The sequence below is a fragment of the Salvelinus namaycush genome, chromosome 26, assembly GCF_016432855.1.
Source record: "Salvelinus namaycush isolate Seneca chromosome 26, SaNama_1.0, whole genome shotgun sequence".
Classification (NCBI taxonomy): Eukaryota; Metazoa; Chordata; class Actinopteri; order Salmoniformes; family Salmonidae; genus Salvelinus; species Salvelinus namaycush.
This window is the reverse complement of record NC_052332.1, coordinates 26,176,848-26,197,446: the sequence shown is the minus strand read 5'-3', so window position 1 is coordinate 26,197,446 and position 20,599 is coordinate 26,176,848. Positions and strand designations below refer to the sequence as shown.

At 41.4% G+C, this 20,599-nt stretch overlaps 1 protein-coding gene across 1 annotated transcript; it reads left to right on the top strand.

The window, feature by feature from the left end:
* Positions 1-3,304: 3,304 nt before the first annotated feature.
* Positions 3,305-20,096, top strand: LOC120021021 (solute carrier family 2, facilitated glucose transporter member 9-like). The gene is made up of 12 exons (XM_038964679.1): positions 3,305-3,313; positions 3,497-3,595; positions 4,608-4,768; positions 4,945-5,069; positions 5,221-5,350; positions 5,456-5,604; positions 5,816-6,003; positions 7,383-7,493; positions 17,275-17,376; positions 17,622-17,697; positions 17,788-17,915; positions 19,878-20,096. Exons 1-12 carry the CDS (start codon positions 3,305-3,307, stop codon positions 20,094-20,096), a joined length of 1,497 nt encoding a protein of 498 aa, XP_038820607.1.
* Positions 20,097-20,599: the final 503 nt, after the last annotated feature.

Below are 20,599 nucleotides of genomic sequence, written 5' to 3'. Positions count from 1 at the left end.
GTGTCGAACTGCTATGCTTTATCTTGGCCAGGTCGCAGTTGTAAATGTGAACTTGTTCTCAACTAGCCTACCTGGTTAAATAAAGGTGAAATAAATAAAAAAAGATGAGCAAAAAATAAATTTTGTGTAAAGGGGAATTGCAGTTAATGTGATTGTCCTGCTTTCTGTTTATATTTCAACACTGAGGTGGAAATTACACCTGGTTGCCTCGGCCAGGTGGCTGAAACTTGGCCGCAAGTGGTTCTTCCAGTTAAACCATAACCCCAAGCATTAATCAATGTCCACAAGGAAATTGTTAATTGACCACAAAATCATTATATTGCAATGGCCATCTCAATGTCCAGACTTGAACCCCCATTGGAAACCTGTGGTTGGAATTGAAGAGGACAGTCTATAACAGCAGACAAAGGATATCAAGGATCTGGAAATATTCTGTATGGAGGAATGGTCTAAGATTCCCCCCCCAAACATGTTCTCCAATCTCATAAAATATTTTAGAAAAAGGCTGTGTTATCCTCGCAAGGGGAGGGTGCTAGAGTATTGAAAACAGATGGCAATAATTTTTACCCTTTGTTTAACAAAAAATAGTTGTTAAACAAAATCTCTTATTCGGAGCAATTGTATAAAATATAATTTCCCCTAAAAAAATTGAGCACACACTAATATACAGTTGAAGTCAGAAGTTTATATACACCTTAGCCAAATACATTTTTCACAATTCCTGACATTTAATCCTAGTAAAAATTCCCTGTCTTAGGTGAGTTAGGATCACCACTTTATTTTAAGAATGTGGAATGTCAGAATAATAGTAGAGATAATGATTTATTTAAGCTTTTATTATTCTCATCACATTCCCAGTGTGTCAGAAGTTTACATACACTCAATTAGTATTTGGTAGCATTGCCTTGAAATTGTTTAACTTGGGTCAAATGTTTCGGGTAGCCTTCCACAAGCTCCCACAATATGTTGGATGAATTTTGGCCCATTCATCCTGACAGAGCTGGTGTAACTGAGTCAGGTTTGTAGGCCTCCTTGTTCGCACATGTTTTTTCAGTTCTGCCCACAAATGTTCTATAGGATTGAGGTCAGGGCTTTGTGATGGCCACTCCAATACCTTGACTTTGTTGTCCTTAAGTCGTTTTGCCACAACTTTGGAAGTATGCTTGGGGTCATTGTCCATTTGGAAGACCCATTTGCGACCAAGCTTTAACTTCCTGACTGATGTCTTGATGTTGCTTCAATATGTCCACATAATTTTCCATCCTCATGATGCCATCTATTTTGTGAAGTGCACCAGTCACTCCTGCAGCAAAGCACTCCCACAACATGATGCTGCCACCCCCGTGCTTCACGGTTGGGATGGTGTTCTTCGGCTTGCAAGCCTCCCCCTTTTTCCTCCAAACATAACGATGGTCATTATGGCCAAACAGTTCTATTTTTGTTTAATCCGACAAGAGGACATTTCTCCAAAAAGTACGATCTTTGTCCCCATGTGCAGTTGCAAACCATAGTCTGGCTTTTTTTATGGCGGTTTTGGAGCAGTGGCTTCTTCCTTGCTGAGCGGCCTTTCAGGTTATGTCGATATAGGACTAGTTTTTACTGTGGCTATAGATACTTTTTTACCCGTTTCCTCCAGCATCTTCACAAGGTCCTTTGCTGTTGTTCTGGGATTGATTGAACCTTTCGCACCAAAGTATGTTCATCTCTGGGAGACAGAACGCGTCTCCTTCCTGAGTGGTATGACGGCTGCGTGGTCCCATGGTGTTTATACTTGCGTACTATTGTTTGTACAGATGAACGTGGTACCTTCAGGCATTTGGAAATTGCTCCCAAGGATGAACCAGACTTGTGGAGGTCTACAATTGTTTTTCTGAGGTCTTGGCTGATTTCTTTTGATTTTCCCATGATGTCAAGCAAAGAGGCACTGAGTTTGAAGGTAGGCCTTGAAATACATCCACAGGTACACCTCCAATTGACTCAAATAATGTCAATTAGCCTATCAGAAGCTTCTAAAGCCTTGACATTTTCTGGAATTTTCCAAGCTGTTTAATGGCACAGTCATCTTAGTGTATGTAAACTTCTGACCTACTGGAATTGTGTCTGTAAACAAATGTTGCAAAAATGTTTTGTGTATTGCACAAAGTAGTTATCTTCACCGACTTGCCAAAAGTATAATTTGTTAACAAGATATTTGTGGAGTGGTTGAAAAACAAGTTTTAATGACTCCAACCTAAGTGTATGTAAACTTCCGACTTCAACTGTAGCTCAGTATGTATTTATTTCATAATATTTTTTTGCTCATCTTTATCAAGGGTTCCAAAAATGATGAACCTGACTAATCGGCTACAACAGGACAGTATTTACTGAGGGAGAGGGTGAAAATAAAACAACTCATTATACGGAGGACAGTGGTTGAGGCTCTTATAGCTTATGTGCCTGGTTTAGATGATTTATTTATGAGTCAGTTTTGCTTGCAACAAATGATTTATTTCAAACGTTGTTGTATTAGCGCCTTTTTAATTGTATTATCCATGTGGTGATAAAGATGACTGTCTATAACAAACATGTTTTATATTGGTATAAAGGCAAATCTTACTTATAATAATTAAATTCATATTTTGGATCAATTGTTATATTCATGTCAATTGTATGCCAGGTCTAATAATCTATTTCCGGATACCACTTGACATTGCAGGATGCATGTAAGTTGGATCTTATTCTTCCCTACAAGGATGTGCATTTGTTTTGGAGGGGACAGGAGGTTTTTTGACATGTTAACTTTTGGTCAATAATTTCAGCTGTGTATACATTAACTTAGGCTGGCACAGTTATTGTATAATCGTGTAACCAAAAATTATTGTCTTCACATTCAATTTAGGTGAAGGGGGATTTAACTTTGTATTCAAGTAGATATACTTTACCCAAGAGCAGTTTTTTTTTTACATGAATAGGGTAAAGTTGGTAATCATTTTAAGAGCAGAGCAGAACCTCATTGTTGGAATGAGAAGCTTCATTTCCAAACATGGTCAAAACCATTTGTTCATGAGACAGAGGTAACAGCAAAGCTGTGTTGTATTCATTAGGTATATATTTTTCAAAGATAAATTACAAGCTCACACATACAAAAAAAATGGACAATTATGATTAACCCTGTTATTTGCATGACAATCATTTACCAAAGTTCCATAATCGTCACAGCCCTAACGTTAACATGTCACCACTTTCAGTTAGACATCTTTTTTAGTTGTCTCATTTACCCTCATTCCTTGCATTGAACCAGGGACTAGCTATGGCACATGCCTTGATGCTTCTGGTAAGTGGCAATATTTGTGATTTTTCATGTATATATATTTTTTGATTGGCCATTTGTGACTAATGGTATCTACGCAATGCCCAACTATATCACTGCTTGTTTGGCAATTATAATTGCCAGTGCTGTTTTTGTTTTTATGGTGTATTGTTGCAGGCTAACTTATGTTTCCTCTTCTCTGTCCAGTTAGAAAGTCCTGTTCTTATTGCTGCCATTTTCATTAGTGGCATTGGTGGGACATTCCAGTTCGGCTTTCATATATCTGTCCTAACTTCACCTTCTTCTGTGAGTACTGTAGATCCACTTCAAAAGTATTTTTAAATGACAAAAGTAGACCACCACGTCAGTATTAACAGATACATGTTGCTTTGTAAACCAATCTCAGTTGTTACTATGCTAGTACTTCCTGGTTTGGGGGCTTATCTAAATTTATGAAGGGGAAGCTCCAGATAGCCCAGAATAAGCTGATCGGGGTAGTATGAAGGTAACTCCATGTACTCACATAGGCAGGAGCTGCTTTCAGGAACTAAACTGGCTGCCTGTTGAGGCTAGGGTGTCCCAGATTAGACTAGGTCTGGTTTACAGGAGTATTTATGGTCCTGCGCCCAGATATCTAAGTGATTACTTTCCTCGTGTTAGGGATGCACACAATCACAGCACCAGATCAGGTGTTGCTGATGTGTGCTTATACAGGTTCAGGAGTAATGCTGGCAAAGGTACTTTCTTGTATACTGGAGCCTCAGAATGGAATGAGTTGCCTCTGCCCATAAAAACAACGTCCTCTCTGGGCAGCTTTAAAAACAAAGTAAAAATATGTTTGATGTCTTCTGTGCCCATATGAATAACCCCTATGATGTAACTGGAATGATGAGATAGATGTTCTTCTTCTCTGTTTTTGTTTTATTGTTTCACTGCCATACTGTGTTCGATCTTGTCTAGGTATCTTGTCTCAAGAGGACCACAGTGGAAATAAGTCCCAGACTTTATTGTGTGTTATCCTCAATGATTTTATCCATGTGCATGTATGGCTTTTTCAGGTTTTATGTGTGCTTGTTTTTTAAAATGGTTGAATTAATAAACTAAACTAAAAAAAGTGACACTCAAGTTTCTATAACAATAATGTAATAGCTCCGAATCACTATTTTCTCTTAACAAAGCAACAACTTCAGTTGGAGACATGCACCAATGTAAACTGTAAATATTTTGTCTGGGGGGAAATGAGAAATGGTTTGAGATCCGTAATGTTTGACTGACCCAATTCCAAAACGTCACGGCCACCATCTTGGTGTTGCTGTAGTTCATAAAGGAGCTCGTAAACACCACATGCCTGCAGCGGTATAGTATATCCCTGGAACAGTGGGAAGTGACTCTCATCTGGTCCTTCATCGTCTCCATCTTCTGCATCGGGGGTCTCCTTGGTTCCCTGTGTGCCGGCCACCTCTCATCAGCGTATGGGAGGTAAGTGGTAGTAGTAGAAAGTGTCAGGCTTCATACTGGGCCAAGACTTGGGGTATGCATCCTGGCCATGCAAGGATTTTGGCCTCTTATTTGAAGGTGTGTTGGTGTGGTTACTATTTGTTGTAGTAGAACAGGAATTAGGTTGATTATTATTTTTCCCCCACCACACTTAACAGAAAGAGATGCCTGTTGTTGAACAACCTGTTTGCCATTGGCGGTGCTGGGATGATGCTGTTGAGTAAAACGGCCATGTCCTTTGAGATGATCATGGTTGGACGTTTCCTCTATGGCATTAATGCAGGTAAGCTGATTTTTCTTATGAATGGATTCCATTCATAAAAAAGGTCCATCCAAAACAAGGTCATCTTTATACCTGTCTTAATATCTCACTAGAGGATTAATGCTGCCAAACTGTCTGTGATAAGGTTTATCCTTTCTTGCGTGTGCTGCAGGTGTTAGCCTCAGTGTCCACACCATGTACCTAGTGGAATGTGCCCCCAAGAGGCTGCGAGGGATAGTGGGTTTGTCTGTTGCCACCTTTCTGTCCATGGGGAAGTTCTCAGGTCAGCTTCTGGGGATCAGGTGAGCTATCTGGTCCTGGTGTGTCAGTCAGGGATGCTTATATCAGTTTAACCTGTGGTGAACAAACAATGTGATATTATTTGATAGTGTACTCTGTCCTTGCAGTGAGTTATTGGGGACAGAGGACAGGTGGCCTTGGTTGTTGGGCTTCAGTGGTGCGACCGCCCTGCTCCAGCTCATCACCCTGCCCTTCCTCCCAGAGTCACCCAAATACCTGCTGCTGGACCGGGGCGACCGTCAGGGCTGTGAGAAGGGTAAGCACCTGGGTGGAGCCCTGAGGAATATTGACAGGTAATGGGTTGCCTAAGGAACGCTACCTCACTAAAAATTTACTTGATGCAATTAGTGTTTTCATAATCATTCTCACAATCGTCATCATCATAATATCTGACTCAGCAGTCTATCTTATTGGGCTTGTATGTCCTTTTCCACTTGTGTATCTTACTGGGCCTTTCCCCCTTGTAGCCATCCGCAGGCTGTGGGGCAACAGAGACCACAGTGCGGAGGTGGAGGAGATGCTGGAGGAGCACGCCTCCATGAAGGGAGTCTGCAGCCACACTGTGTTGGACCTGATCCTGGACCAGGACGTACGCTGGCAGTTCCTCACCATCCTCGTCGCCTTCACCACCCTGCAGTTCAGTGGCATCAACGCTGTGAGTTTCATGAAGTTGGTCCACAAGGACATTGTGTTTGAGCAAGAGTTGGAGTTAGGATATACAAATATACCATAGCATGTCACTGTCTGATCAAAACCTACCTAAAGTCCATTAAATTATACTGAACAAAAATATAAATGCAACATGTAAAGTGTTGATCTCATGTTTCATGAGCTGAAATAAAAAGGCGCAAATTTGTTGGCATCCCTGTTAGTAAGCATTTATATTTGCCAAGATAATCCATCCGCCTGACAGGTGTGGCATATCAAGAAGCTGATTAAACAGCATGGTCATTACACAGGTGTACCTTGTGCTGGCGACAATAAAAGGCCACTCTAAAATGTACAGTTTTGTCACACAAAACAATGCCACAGATGTCTCAAGTTTTGAGGGAGTGTACAATTGGCATGCTGACTGCAGGAATGTCCACCAGAGCTGTTGCCAGAGAATTGAATGTTCGTTTCTCTACCATAAGTCGCCTCCAACGTCATTTTAGAGAATTTGGCAGTACGTCCAACCGGCCTCAAAACCACAGACCACGTGAAACCAAGCCAACCCAGGACCTCCAAAACCGGATTCTTCACCTGCGGGATCGTCTCTGACCAGCCACCTGGAAATCTGATGAAACTGTGGGTTTGCACAAACTGTCAGAAACCGTCTCAGGGTAGCTCATCTGCGTGCTTGTCATCCTCACCAGGGTCCTATGGTAGCGGTGGGGTTATGGTATGGACAGGCAAAAGCTACGGACAACAAACACAATTGCATTTTATCGATGGCAATTTGAATGCACATAGATACGTGACGAGATCCTGAGGCCCGTTGTCATGTCATTCCTCCGCCGTCATCACTTCGTGTTTCAGCATGATAATGCACGGCCCCATGTCGCAAGGATCTATACACAATTCCTGGAAGCTGAAAATGACCCAGTTCTTCCATGGTCAGCAGACTCGCCAGACATGTCACCCGTTGTGCATGTTTGGGATGCTCTGGATTGACATGTATGACAGCATGTTCCAGTTCCCACCAATATCCAGCAACTTCACACAGCCATTGAAGAGGAGTGGGACAACATTCCACAGTCCAAAATCAACAGCCTGATCATCTATGCCAAGGAGATGTCGTGCTGCATGAGGCAAATGGTGTTCACACCAGATACTGACTGGTTTTCTGATCCGTGCCCCTACCTGCATGTATGTATTCTCAGTCATGTGAAATCCATAGATTAGAGCCTAATGAATTTATTTCAATTGACTGATTTCCATATATGAACTGCAACTCAGTAAAATCTTTGACATTAATGCATGTGGCATTTTTATATTTTTGTTCAGAGTATATAGTCTGATTAAGTGATAAACCGTGTCATTCTGCTCCTGCAGGTGTACCTTTACTCATTTGATGTGTTCCGTACTGCAGGGATCCCCACACACCAGTTACGCCATGTTGCCTTGGGAACTGGTCTGTGTGAGGTTTCTACCTCCATGGCCTGTGTGAGTTGTGTTTTACCATATCCCTCACCACTAACTCTTATTAACCCTATATGAACTTTTATGAATTGTGAAGGTTCATATGGGAGGGGGGACTACTCGCTGAAGATGTCTATATCGGTCCACTAATACAGGACTAGTAAAGGCCCAGTGCACTTCTTTTGTGAAAACATTTAAACTAAATTATATTTCTGTACAAAACAGTTAATCTGATGTAATACTTGCAGAATAGAAATACTTGCTTGATATAGTTTTTTAAATGTATTTTTATTTAACCTTTATTTAACTAGGCAAGTCAGCTAAGAACAAATTCTTATTTACAATGACGGCCTAGACCGGCCAAAACCGGACGACGCTGGGCCAATTGTGCGCCACCCTATGGGACTCCCAATCAGGGCTGGTTGTGAAACAGCCTGGATTCGAACCAGGGTGTCTGTAGTGGCGCCTCTAGCACTGAGATGCAGTACCTTAGACTGCTGAACCAGGGTCTGTAGTGACGCCTCCAGCACTGAGATGCAGTACCTTAGACCGCTGAACCAGGGTCTGTAGTGACGCCTCTAGCACTGAGATGCAGTGCCTTAGACTGCTGAACCAGGGTCTGTAGTGACACCTCTAGCACTGAGATGCAGTGCCTTAGACCGCTGCGCCACTCGGGAGGCCATACAGTACCAGTCAAAAGTTTGGACACATCTACTCATTCCAGGGTTTTTAAAAAATTTTAAACTATTTTCTACATTGTAGAATAATAGTGAAGACATCAAAACTATGAAATAACACATGGAATGACATTTCTGCCATCCATTGTGACATTGTGGGAGGATAACCAACCTTCCCACTAATGGCAATGTATTTCTTAGCCACTGTAAATGCTAGGTTACACAGTTTCTTCTGACAAGTCTCCAGTATCAATATTTCTAAACAAACAAAAACAGGGAGAAGGGAGGATCTATAGACATGTTGAGATAGAACATACTCTTTGCCAGAATTCAGCCAGCCTTCACAAGAACATAACATATGCAATTATGTCCCCTTTTGTGTTTTACACCTCCAGCAGAGGAAGTACATTTCTGAGTGATGATATTCAGTTTCACTGGCATATAGTACTTTCTATGGATTGTCTTAAACTGCAGTAATTTATGTCTGAGATTATATGAACATGACTGGGCATTCTAACATATCTGTATCCATTCATCATCATCAATAGTCTCCCAGGTCTTCCTCACATTTCTGTATGACAAGTTTTGTGTCATTGGGAAAAGCCTCTATCAACCCTTGATATAGTTTGGAAATCAACTTTAGAGGTTTGTCAGAATGCCTTAAAATAGTTTTCAATCTTTGAATCTTCTGGCTTGTCCAGTGTTTGCTGCACAGAGAGAATAAAGTGTTGCATTTGTAAAAGTTCACCTCAGCGCCGACTGGTCTTCCCTGGTTGCCTGACCCTGCTGAGACCCCTGTCACCATCTGATCCTGCTCAGATGAGGCATGACAAAGAATTGCATTGGTGTACATTTATACATTATGTTATCCAAGAATAGAATCAATGGTTCAATCATTGAAATGACCATAATTCCCAGATCCCAGACTGTATCCTACCCATCAACTCAAGATGGAACTTTGAATCCATTTATTGATTGTTATAATATACTGTAAAATTCACCTGAGCTCCGTAGACTGGTCTGACCCTGCTGGGATTTGATTTATTAGGGTCCCCATTAGCCAAGTCTAGCGACACCAAGTCTTACTGGGGTCTGACACTTAATAAAAAAGACATTACAGACAAAATACTTTACAATTGACATACACACTACATGTTAATCTTTTTAAATGTGTGTGTGCATCTATCAGTTACACATACAGTGGGGAGAACAAGTATTTGATACACTGCCGATATTGCAGGTTTTCCTACTTACAAATCATGTAGAGGTCTGTTATTTTTATCATAGGTACACTTCAACTGTGAGAGACGGTATCTAAAACAAAAATCCAGAAAATCACATTGTATGATTTTTAAGTAATTAATTTGCATTTTATTGCATGACATAAGTATTTGATCACCTACCAACCAGTAAGAATTCCGGCTCTCACAGACCTGTTCGTTTTTCTTTAAGAAGCCCTCCTGTTCTCCACTCATTACCTGTATTAACTGTACCTGTTTGAACTCGTTACCTGTATAAAAGACACCTGTCCACACACTCAATCAAACAGACTCCAACCTCTCCACAATGGCCAAGACCAGAGAGCTGTGTAAGGACATCAGGGATAAAATTGTAGACCTGAACAAGGGTGGGATGGGCTACAGGACAATAGGCAAGCAGCTTGGTGAGAAGGCAACAACTGTTGGCGCAATTATTAGAAAATGGAAGAAGTTCAAGATGACGGTCAATCACCCTCGGTCTGGGGCTCCATGCAAGATCTCACCTCGTGGGGCATCAATGATCATGAGGAAGGTGAGGGATCAGCCGAGAACTACACGGCAGGACCTGGTCAATGACCTGAAGAGAGCTGGGACCACAGTCTCAAAGAAAACCATTAGTAACACACTACGCCGTCATGGATTAAAATCCTGCAGCGCACGCAAGGTCCCCCTGCTCAAGCCAGCGCATGTCCAGGCCCATCTGAAGTTTGCCAATGACCATCTGGATGATCCAGAGGAGGAATGGGAGAAGGTCATGTGGTCTGATGAGACAAAAATAGAGCTTTTTGGTCTAAACTCCACTCGCCGTGTTTGGAGGAAGAAGAAGGATGAGTACAACCCCAAGAACACTATCCCAACCGTGAAGCATGGAGGTGGAAACATCATTCTTTGGGGATGCTTTTCTGCAAAGGGGACAGGACGACTGCACCGTATTGAGGGGAGGATGGATGGGGCCATGTATCGCGAGATCTTGGCCAACAACCTCCTTCCCTCAGTAAGAGCATTGAAGATGGGTCGTGGCTGGGTCTTCCAGCATGACAACGACCCGAAACACACAGCCAGGGCAACTAAGGAGTGGCTCCATAAGAAGCATCTCAAGGTCCTGGAGTGGCCTAGTCAGTCTCCAGGCCTGAACCCAATAGAAAATCTTTGGAGGGAGCTGAAAGTCCGTATTGCCCAGCGACAGCCCCGAAACCTGAAGGATCTGGAGAAGGTCTGTATGGAGGAGTGGGCCAAAATCCCTGCTGCAGTGCGTGCAAACCTGGTCAAGAACTACAGGAAACGTATGATCTCTGTAATTGCAAACAAAGGTTTCTGTACCAAATATTAAGTTCTGCTTTTCTGATGTATCAAATACTTATGTCATGCAATAAAATGCTAATTAATTAGTTAAAAATCATACAATGTGATTTTCTGGATTTTTGTTTTAGATTCCGTCTCTCACAGTTGAAGTGTACCTATGATAAAAATTACAGACCTCTACATGCTTTGTAAGTAGGAAAACCTGCAAAATCGGCAGTGTATCAAATACTTCTTCTCCCCACTGTACATGTCAGTACATACACAAGTAGGTCACATGTGGGAGAGGCGTTGTGCTGTGAGGTTATTTTATTTGTTTTTTGAAAACGGGTTTGCTGTTCACTTGCGCTATATAAGATGGGAGTTCCATGCACTCATGGCTCTCTATATACTGTACGTTTCCTTGAATTTGTTCTGGACCTGGGGACTGTGAAAAGACCCCTGGTGGCATGTCTGGTGGGGTAAGTGTGTGTGTAAGTTGACTATGCAAACAATTTGGAATTTTCAACACATTAATGGATCTTATAAAAACAAGAAGTGACGCAGTCTTTCCTCAACTTTTAGCCAAGAGAGACTGGCATGCATAGTATTAATATTAGCCCTCTGATTACAATGAAGAGCAAGACATGTGGCTCTGTTCTGGGTCAGCTGCAGCTTAACTATGTCTTTCTTTACAGCACTTGACCATATGACTGGACAATAATCAAGATAAGATAAAACTAGAGCCTGCAGGACTTGCTTTGTGGAGTGTGGTGTCAAAAAAGCAGAGCATCTCTTTATTACAGACATACCTTTCTCCCTCTTTACAACCATTGAATCTAAGGTAACACCAAGTAATTTAGTCTCCTCAACTTGTTCAACAGCCACACCATTCATTACCAGATCCAACTGAGGTCTAGAACTTGATTTGTACCAAATACAATGCTCTTAGTTTTAGAGATATTCAGGACCAGTTTATTACTGGCCAACCATTCCAAAACAGACTGCAACTCTTTAAGGGTTTCAGTGACTTCAATAGCTGTGGTAGCTGATGTGTATATGGTTGAATCATCAGCATACACGAACACACATGCTTTGTTTAATGCCAGTGGCAGGTCATTCGTAAAAATGGAAAATAGTAGAGGGCCTAGAGAGCTGCCTTGTGGTTCACCACACTTTGCATGTTTGACGTTAGAGAAGCTTCCATAAAAAATATTAAAAAACTGAGTTCTATTAGATATCTCTGAATCCATGATATGGCAGAGGTTGAAAAGCCATAACACAGATTTCACAACAGGTTATGATCAATACTATCAAAGGCTGCATTGAATTCTAACAGTACAGCTCCCACCATATTATCATAAATGAATTTCAACCAATCATTAGTCATTTGTGTCAATGCAGTACATGTTGAGTGCCCTTCTCTATAAGCATGCTGAAAGTCTGTTATTAATTTGTTTACAGAGAAATAGCATTGTATTTGGTCTAACACCATTCTTTCCAACAGTTTGCTAAGAGCTGATAGGTCTGGTGTTAGAACCAGTAAAGGCCGCTTTACCACTCTTGGGTATTGGAATAGCTTCGGCTTCCCTCCAGGCCTGAGGCCAAATACTTTCCTCTAGGCTCAGATTAAAGATATAACAGATAGGAGTGGCTATAATCGGAGTCAGCTACCATCCTCAGTAGCTTTCCATCTAAGTTGTCAATGCTAGGTTTGTCATTATTGATCGATAACAATAATTTTTCCACCTCTCCCACACTAACTTTACAAAACTCACAATGCTATTCTTTCATTATTTGTTTTTTTATGCATGAATACAATGACTCATTGTTGTTGGCATTTCCTGCCTAAGTTTGTCCACTTTGCCAATGAAGTAATTGTTAAAATAATAGGCAACATCAAATGGTTTTGTGATGAATAAGCCATCTGATTTGATGAAAGATGGAGTTGAATTTGTCTTTCTGTCCATAATTTCATTTAGAATACTCAAGTTTTTTCCCCATCATTCTTTATATCATTTATCTTGGCTTCATAATACAGCTTCTACTTTTTGTTGAGTTTAGTCACAATTTCTCAGTTTGTACTAAGTCAGCCAGTCAGATGTGCAGCCAGACTTATTAGTCGGTCCTTTTGCCCCATCTCTTTCAACCATGTTTTTTCAATTCCTCAGCAATCTATGGCGCCTTAACAATAACTGGAAGAAGCAATTTCATAAATTCATCACGTGCAGCATCTGGATTCTCCTTACATCAGACCAACAAATATTTTGACATCTACATAAGAGTCACAGAAAAATATTTTATATGATCTCTTAGACACTATTTTAGGCTCAGCTTTTGGAACTTTGGCTTTCCTGGATATAGCCACTATATTGTGATCACTGCATCCAATGGGTATGGATACAGCTTTAGAACAAAGTTCTACAGTATTAGTAAAAATGTGATCAATACATGTGGACGATCTTGTTCCTTTAGTGTTTGTAAACACCCTGGTAGGTTGATTTAATAACCTGAACCAGATTACAGGCACTAGTTACAGTGAGAAGTTTCCTCTTGACCGGACAGCTTGATGAAAACCAGTCAATATTCAGATCCTCAAGAAAGTGGATCTCTCCGTTTACATCACATACACTAGCAAGCATTTCACACATATTATTTAGATACTGACTGTTAGCACTTGGTGGCCTATAGCAACACGCCAAAATAAAAAGCTTTAGATGTGCCAGGTGAACCTGCAACCACAACACTTCAATAATGCTTGACAGAAGATATTCTCTATGCATTACAGGGATATGGCTCTGAATATACTATATATACAGCAACACCTCCCCCATAAGCATTCCTGATTCTTCTATAGATATTATATCATTGTATTGCTACTGATGTATCATCAAATGAATTATCTAAGTGAGTCTCAGAAATGGCTAATATATGAATGTTATTGATTTCATGAACCTTATTTCTAAGGTTACATATATTAATATAGGCTATTTCCAGTCATTTCCTGTGTATCTTATCAGAGAGAGACATAATATGGAAAAGAGCAAACAAATCAAGAGAGAAAAATATACATTCAGCAGTCCATTAATCAGTTGGTGTGTGTGTGTGCTGTGAGGTTGAGGCTACGAAACCATAGGCTTAGCTTTCTCATCCCTTCCAGGCTTTTGGGTGGGAGGGTGGACAATGAGCCTGTCATAGCGGATGTAAGCAATGTCCTCACGTGCTCTGGCAGCTTTCAAGGCTGGGATCAGTTCTTTCCTCTTCTGGCGCACAGCTTCAGAATAGTCCTCGTTGAGAAAGTTGCACGTTCCTCTCAAGTTCTTGGTTCTTTCCAGAACAGCTACCTTGTCCTTGAACCTCAGGAACTTGACAACTATTGGCCTGGGCGTGTCATCTGGGCCGGTGGTGGGTTTTCCAGTCCTGTGGGCACACTCCACCTCAATCTTCCTGTGGTCCATTTTCAGTTTCTCCTAGATCATTTCCCTCACTTTGTTCTCCGACTCCGCCCAGGTCTCATGGATATTCTGCAATTCCGTCAACAACCATGTTGTTCCGCCTTGATTGTCCCTCAAGATAATCTCATTTCTCCATCATTGTTATCATGGATTCCCAAACAGAACTGATGCCCTCTCTCAATGACTTACAGATTGCTGTCATCTTGCCGTTCTCCTGTTTCAGCTCATCGAGCTGACCCTGGGAGAACTGCAAACTGTTCTTTAGGTCTTGGATCTCTCTGGTCAGGTCATCCATTTCTTTTATTAGTTGACTCCACCAGTATTTGGAAACAACACTTGAAGCAATTTTCTTGTTGTTGTAACAACTGTTTAACTATTTTTGTTAGTTTAAAATATCCTTCACCTGTGATAGAGACAACACTGTCCTCAACGGTACTCCTGCCGGCTTTGGTCTTCGTCATGGTAGCAACGTAGGTTACGCTGTTACTCCTCACAATCCAAACAGGGCATGTCGCAGGTAAGATTGGAAACAACAAACAGCAGACCGCCAGAAGCCCGAGACAATCCGTGGTCCCAGCCACAATGTCTAAATGCATCATGGGCTGCGTTCAACCCCTCAAGAAAATCCTGCTAGCTTAATAGGAAACTAGGCTAGGTGCTACGCCAAGCAGCTCCTCAGACCCAGCCTTGGTCGGTGGGATCACTGGACAGATGGTAGCGGTACCAGAAACTGATGCTAACCGCGTCACGGAATCCAAACACAAAAGGTAGCTAGCTAGTAACCAAACTTATTCCATAGACCAAAACATCAAACCGAGCTCTCCCTCATTCCGCGTTCAACAGGAAGTGACCTGTTGTGCAGTGCGTTCAAGACACCTGTCATCATCTGATCCTGCTAAGACATGATGAGCATAGTTTTGTGTACTGACTGTGCAACATGACAGTGAAGCCTGTAGAGCTGTTTATACTGTGTCAGTGTGTAAAGTAGGGAATTGGCTAGGGAAACTGACAGATCAATAACGTTACATTGCTATACTGACTGTGATTAAGGCAAAAATATCTAACGTTAGCCAACTTTTGGCTAGCTCTATGGTGCATCAACTGGCGAAAATGAGCCAAGTTAATTTACTTCTGTTGAAACGGGACAAAACAAAGGCTACTGAATTAGAGGGAGATGCCTCTGGAATTTATACACTGAGTAGGTGAAGTTATGGAGATTGTACTCCTATTAGGAGGACGGCGAGAGAGACAATTCCTCAGTTTAGGGTTCCTTAATGTGATTGGAGATGAACAATGTTTGCAATTCTGTGCCATGTCACTCAGCTTGTACATTTCCATACACACAACAGCTGTTAGATACTGCTACCTGACAGATAGCTGGAGGCTAGAGCTGTGGTAGCTACTAGTTAGCTAGCTAGTTCAGTCACTTCAGACAGAACTTGAGTTGAGAGGGGATGAAACATTAGCTAACGTTACATGTCAGTTACAATACTATCTCAGCACTGGGAATATTTTTTTTCTTCAGTTAAGTCAAACAGCAATTACCTTGCCAGCTACATCAGTCAAATAAAGAGTAGCCAGTTTCTTCTCTGCTTGCTTTTACAACTCTGAGAAAAAGCACAACATACACAGACAACAGCTGCCTCTGTTTGCACGCTCTGTGGTGTCCGTGTGGTCCTAAATCCAACTGTCTGAAACCGCCAAACAGCCTACCCGACCACTCTGAGGCATCCACATGGTCTTAACGCACACCAATGCCACTTTTTGTATCACAGTGCAATGATAAAACTGAGGAGGGGGACAAAATGCTATTTCAGAATGTGGGGGCATCATGTCCTACCCTACTACAAGGAAAGTTGCGCCCCTGACTGTTCTTAATTATACAACTACCTTTTTTGCCAAAGCTGAGATGCTGAAGAAGAAAAAAATTGCCCGATCATACAGATATCGGTCCGCTAAAACTAGTAATGTCCTCAATGCTCTACTTTTCTGAAAAAATATTTTATAATTTATTTGTATTTTTATGTGTTCTGATATTTCAGGGGGTGCTGCAGCACCCTCAGTACCCGTACTTCCCACGGCTATGCATGCATCATATTTTGTTTGACCTTTAAAGAGGGGTTTGTCAACAAGACTTACATGTTCTCAAGCCTGTAACTACAGTTGAAGTCGGAAGTACACCTTAGCCAAATACATTTAATCTCAGTTTTTCACAATTCCTGACATTTAATTCTAGTAAAAATTCCCTGTCTTAGGTCAGTTAGGATCACCACTTTATTTTAAGAATGTGAAATGTCAGAATAATAGTAGAGAGAATGATTTTATTTCAGCTTTTGTTTCTTTCATCACATTCCCAGTGGGTCAGAAGTTTACATATACTAATTGAGTGTCTGGTAGCATTGCCTTTAAATTATTTAACTTGGGTCAAACGTTTCGGATAGCCTTCCATAAGCTTCCCACAATAAATTGGGTGAATTTTGGCCCATTCCTCCTGACAGAGCTGGTGTAACTGAGTCAGGTTTGTAGGCCTCCTTGCTCGCACACGCTTTTGTCCTTAAGCCATTTTGCCACAACTTTGGAAGTATGCTTGGGGTCATTGTCCATTTGGATGACTCATTTGCGACCAAGCTTTAACTTCCTGACTGATGTCTTGAGATGTTGCTTCAATATATCCACATCATTTTCCATCCTCATGATGCCATCTATTTTGTGAAGAGTCACCAGTCCCTCCTGCAGCAAAGCACCCCTACAACATGATGCTGCCACCCCCGTGCTTCACTGTTGGGATGGTGTTCTTCGGCTTGCAAGCCTCCCCTTCTGACCCACTGGAATTGTGATACAGTGAATTATAAGTGAAATAATTTGTCTGTAAACAATTGTTGGAAAATTACTTGTGTCATGCACAAAGTAGATGTCTTAACCGACTTGCCAAAATTATAGTTTGATAACAAGAAATTTGTGGAGTGGTTGAAAACCATTTTTAATGACTCCAACCTAAGTGTATGTAAACTTCCGACTTCAACTGTATTTACTAAGAGTGCCCCACCCCTGTGGCGTTGTATTTATGTCCAGTTGACAGTGAAATTCCTAATGTCACTATTTGACTCTGATCGTTAACCCTCCTTTGGTATGACAGGTGATGGTGATTGAGAGCACAGGAAAGAGGCTAATGCTCTATAGGGGTTACCTATGCATGGCAGTTACCCTGGGTCTCCTGACCCTTACACTCTACCTGCAGGTAAGTCAAACATTATAAGCAACACACTACTGTCATCAACTACATAGTTTGTGGGTTCCATCTTTACCACAAATGGAAAAATACTCATTACTAATGAATGAATGGAATTCTCTGAGGCATGTCATCCAGCTCTAAAGTTCACAGAATGTCCCTATATATTATCACTGGGTTACATCAATCTTTTACAGTGGGTGGAAACAACAATGGCTCATTAATAAGTTACACCTTTGTTGTTTGTTGTTCAGATCCAAGTTTCCTGGATGCCTTACTGCAGTATGCTTCTCATCTTCATCTTCATCTTCTTCTTCTCCAGTGGACCAGGTGGGTCCTATACCCTGACGTATGACTAAGCCATGCCAAAACAATGGATCAACTTATTTATCTGGTATTTTCATTGTCTATTGCTCCTAGCTGGAGTGACAGTGGCTCTACCTGGTGATATCTTCAACCAGTCGTTCAAATCAGCTGCCTACACCATCGGCTGCACCCTCAACTGGCTGGGCCTCTTCCTCCTGGGGTTGCTCTTCCCCGTCATAGTGGTGAGCACATCAACTTCTCACACCTTGTCTTTGTATGTACACTACCGTTCAAAAGTTTGGGGTCACTTAGAAATGTCCTTGTTTTTGAAAGAAAAGATAATTTTTTTGTCCATTAAAATAACATCAAATCAATCAGAAATACAGTGTAGACATTGTTAATGTTGTAAGTGACTATTGTAGCTGGAAACTGCTTTTTTATTTATTTTAATTTTAATGGAATATCTACATAGGCGCACAGAGGCCCATTATCAGCAACCATCACTCCTGTGTTTCAATGGCACGTTGTGTTAGCTAATCCAAGTTTATCATTTTAAAAGGCTAATTGATCATTAGAAAACCCTTTTTCAATTATATTAGCACAGCTGAAAACTGTTGTCCTGATTAAATAAGCAATAAAACTGTCCTTCTTTAGACTAGTTGAGTATCTGGAGCATCAGCATTTGTGGGTTCGATTACAGGCTCAAAATGGCCAGAAACAAAACTTTCTTTGGTAACTCGTCACTCTTCTTGTTCTGAGAAATGAAGGCTATTCCAAGCGAGAAATTGCCAAGAAACTGAAGATCTCGTACAACGCTGTGTACTACTCCCTTCACCGAACAGCGCAAACTGTCTTTAACTAGAATAGAAAGAGGAGTGGGAGGCCCCGGTGCACAACTGAGCAAGAGGACAAGTACATTAGAGTGTCTAGTTTGAGAAACAGAAGCCTCACAAGTCCTCAACTGGCAGCTTCATTAAATAGTACCCACAAAACACCAGTCTCAACGTCAACAGTGAAGAGGCAACTCCGGGACGCTGGCCTTCTAGGCAGATTTGCAAAGAAAAAGCCATATCTCAGACTGGCCAATAAAAAGAAAAGATTAAGATGGGAAAAAGCACACAGACACTGGACAGAGGAAGATTGGAAAAATGTGTTATGGACAGACCAGTCTAAGTTTGAGGTGCTCAGATCACAAAGAAGAACATTCGTGAGAAGCAGAAAAAATGAAAAGATGCTGAGGAGTGCTTGACGCCATCTGTCAAGCATGGTGGAGGCAATGTGATGGTCTGGGGTGCTTTGGTGGTGGTAAAGTGGGAGATTTGTACAGGGTAAAAGGGATCTTGAAGAAGGAAGGCTATCACTCCATTTTGCAATGCCATGCCATACCCCGTGGACGGTGCTTAATTGGAGCCAATTTCCTCCTACAACAGGACAATGACCCAAGGCACAGCTCCAAACTATGCAATAACTATTTAGGGAAGAAGCAGGCAGCTGATATTCTGTCTATAATGGAGTGGCCAGCACAGTCACCGAATCTCAACCCTATTGAGCTGTTGTGGGAGCAGCTTGACCGTATGGTACGTAAGAAGTGCCCATCAAGCCAATCCAACATGTGGGAGGTGCTTCAGGAAGCATGTGTTGAAATCCCCTCAGATTACCTCAACAAATTGACAACTAGAATGCCAAAGGTCTGCAAGGCTGAAAATGGAGGATTCTTTGACAAAAGCAAAGTTTGAAGGACACAATTATTATTTCAATTAAAAATCATTATAACTTTGTCAATGTCTTGACTATATTTCCTATTCATTTTGCAACTCATTTCATGTGTTTTCATGGAAAACAGGGACATTTCTAAGTGACCCCAAACTTTTGAACAGTAGTGTATATATTCTTATTCCATTCCTTTACTTAGATTTGTGTGTTAGGTAGTTGTTGTGGAATTGTTAGTGCAGCAATATCTAACGTGTAATCTGTCGGAACTAGAAGCACAAGCATTTCGCTACACTCACAATAACATCTGCTAACCATGTGTATGTGACCAATAAAATTTGATTTGATTTTATACACAAACCGCAAACAGGTGTAACAGTTATACCTTAAGTATTGTGTCACTAGTACCTTACATAGGTAAAAGTACTCTTATTTGATGTGTAACCGTGGCAGCTGATGTCACACATACACTCACAGTATATTCTTATACACAGGAGAATTTGGACTACTTTTGTTTCCTGATTTTCTTCGTCTTCTGTTTCCTGTCTGGGGTGTTTGTGTGGTACAGCGTGCCTGAGACCAAGAACCGCACTGTCATGGAGATCACGGCTGAGTTTCAGAGGATGCATCCCAACAGGGGATCCTCGGGGGAGGGAAGGTCGAGACCTCCTGAACCCAGTCATATCAAGGCATGCACAACCACAAAATTCTGAACATTTTTCATAATGAATGACAGTGTGTCTGACTTGCACATTGTTTTGTCGTTCCTGTGAAAACATTGTCTTTGTGAAAACTCCTCTGTTAAGATTTGCCCCACACACCCATGTCCGGTCTGCTGTCATCTTGATTGCAAATCAATAATTTTGACCTTTATGATGGTAAGTATTGTGTGATAAAAATGTTACCTCTCTGGGCCACCTATTAAAGTAGTTTTAGAATTGTGAGCAGGCCAAGGTCTGTCATTATCAGGCTCTGGCCCCAGCCATACAGACACTAATCAGGGAGGGAGAGGTTTTACCTCTGACACCTACTTGTAAAGTCAGCATTCTGTATGTACTTTACTGATGAACAAGGTAAGGTACATAATTTTAGCATGATTCAATCAGCTCGCCTTGAGTGTCTTATTGGTGAGTCAGCAGGGCTGCCATGCATAGCTTATCTGTCTGATTTATTACACTCCCTTTGAGAGTATTTTTTCATTACTGTGGTGTGTAGG

Bases quoted from the DNA above. Each gene is read 5' to 3' on its own strand.
- LOC120021021 (XM_038964679.1), top strand. The intron at 6,004-7,382 runs GTGAGTTTCATG...CTGCTCCTGCAG, and splicing joins AGTTCAGTGGCATCAACGCT to GTGTACCTTTACTCATTTGA. The intron at 7,494-17,274 runs GTGAGTTGTGTT...TTGGTATGACAG, and splicing joins TTTCTACCTCCATGGCCTGT to GTGATGGTGATTGAGAGCAC.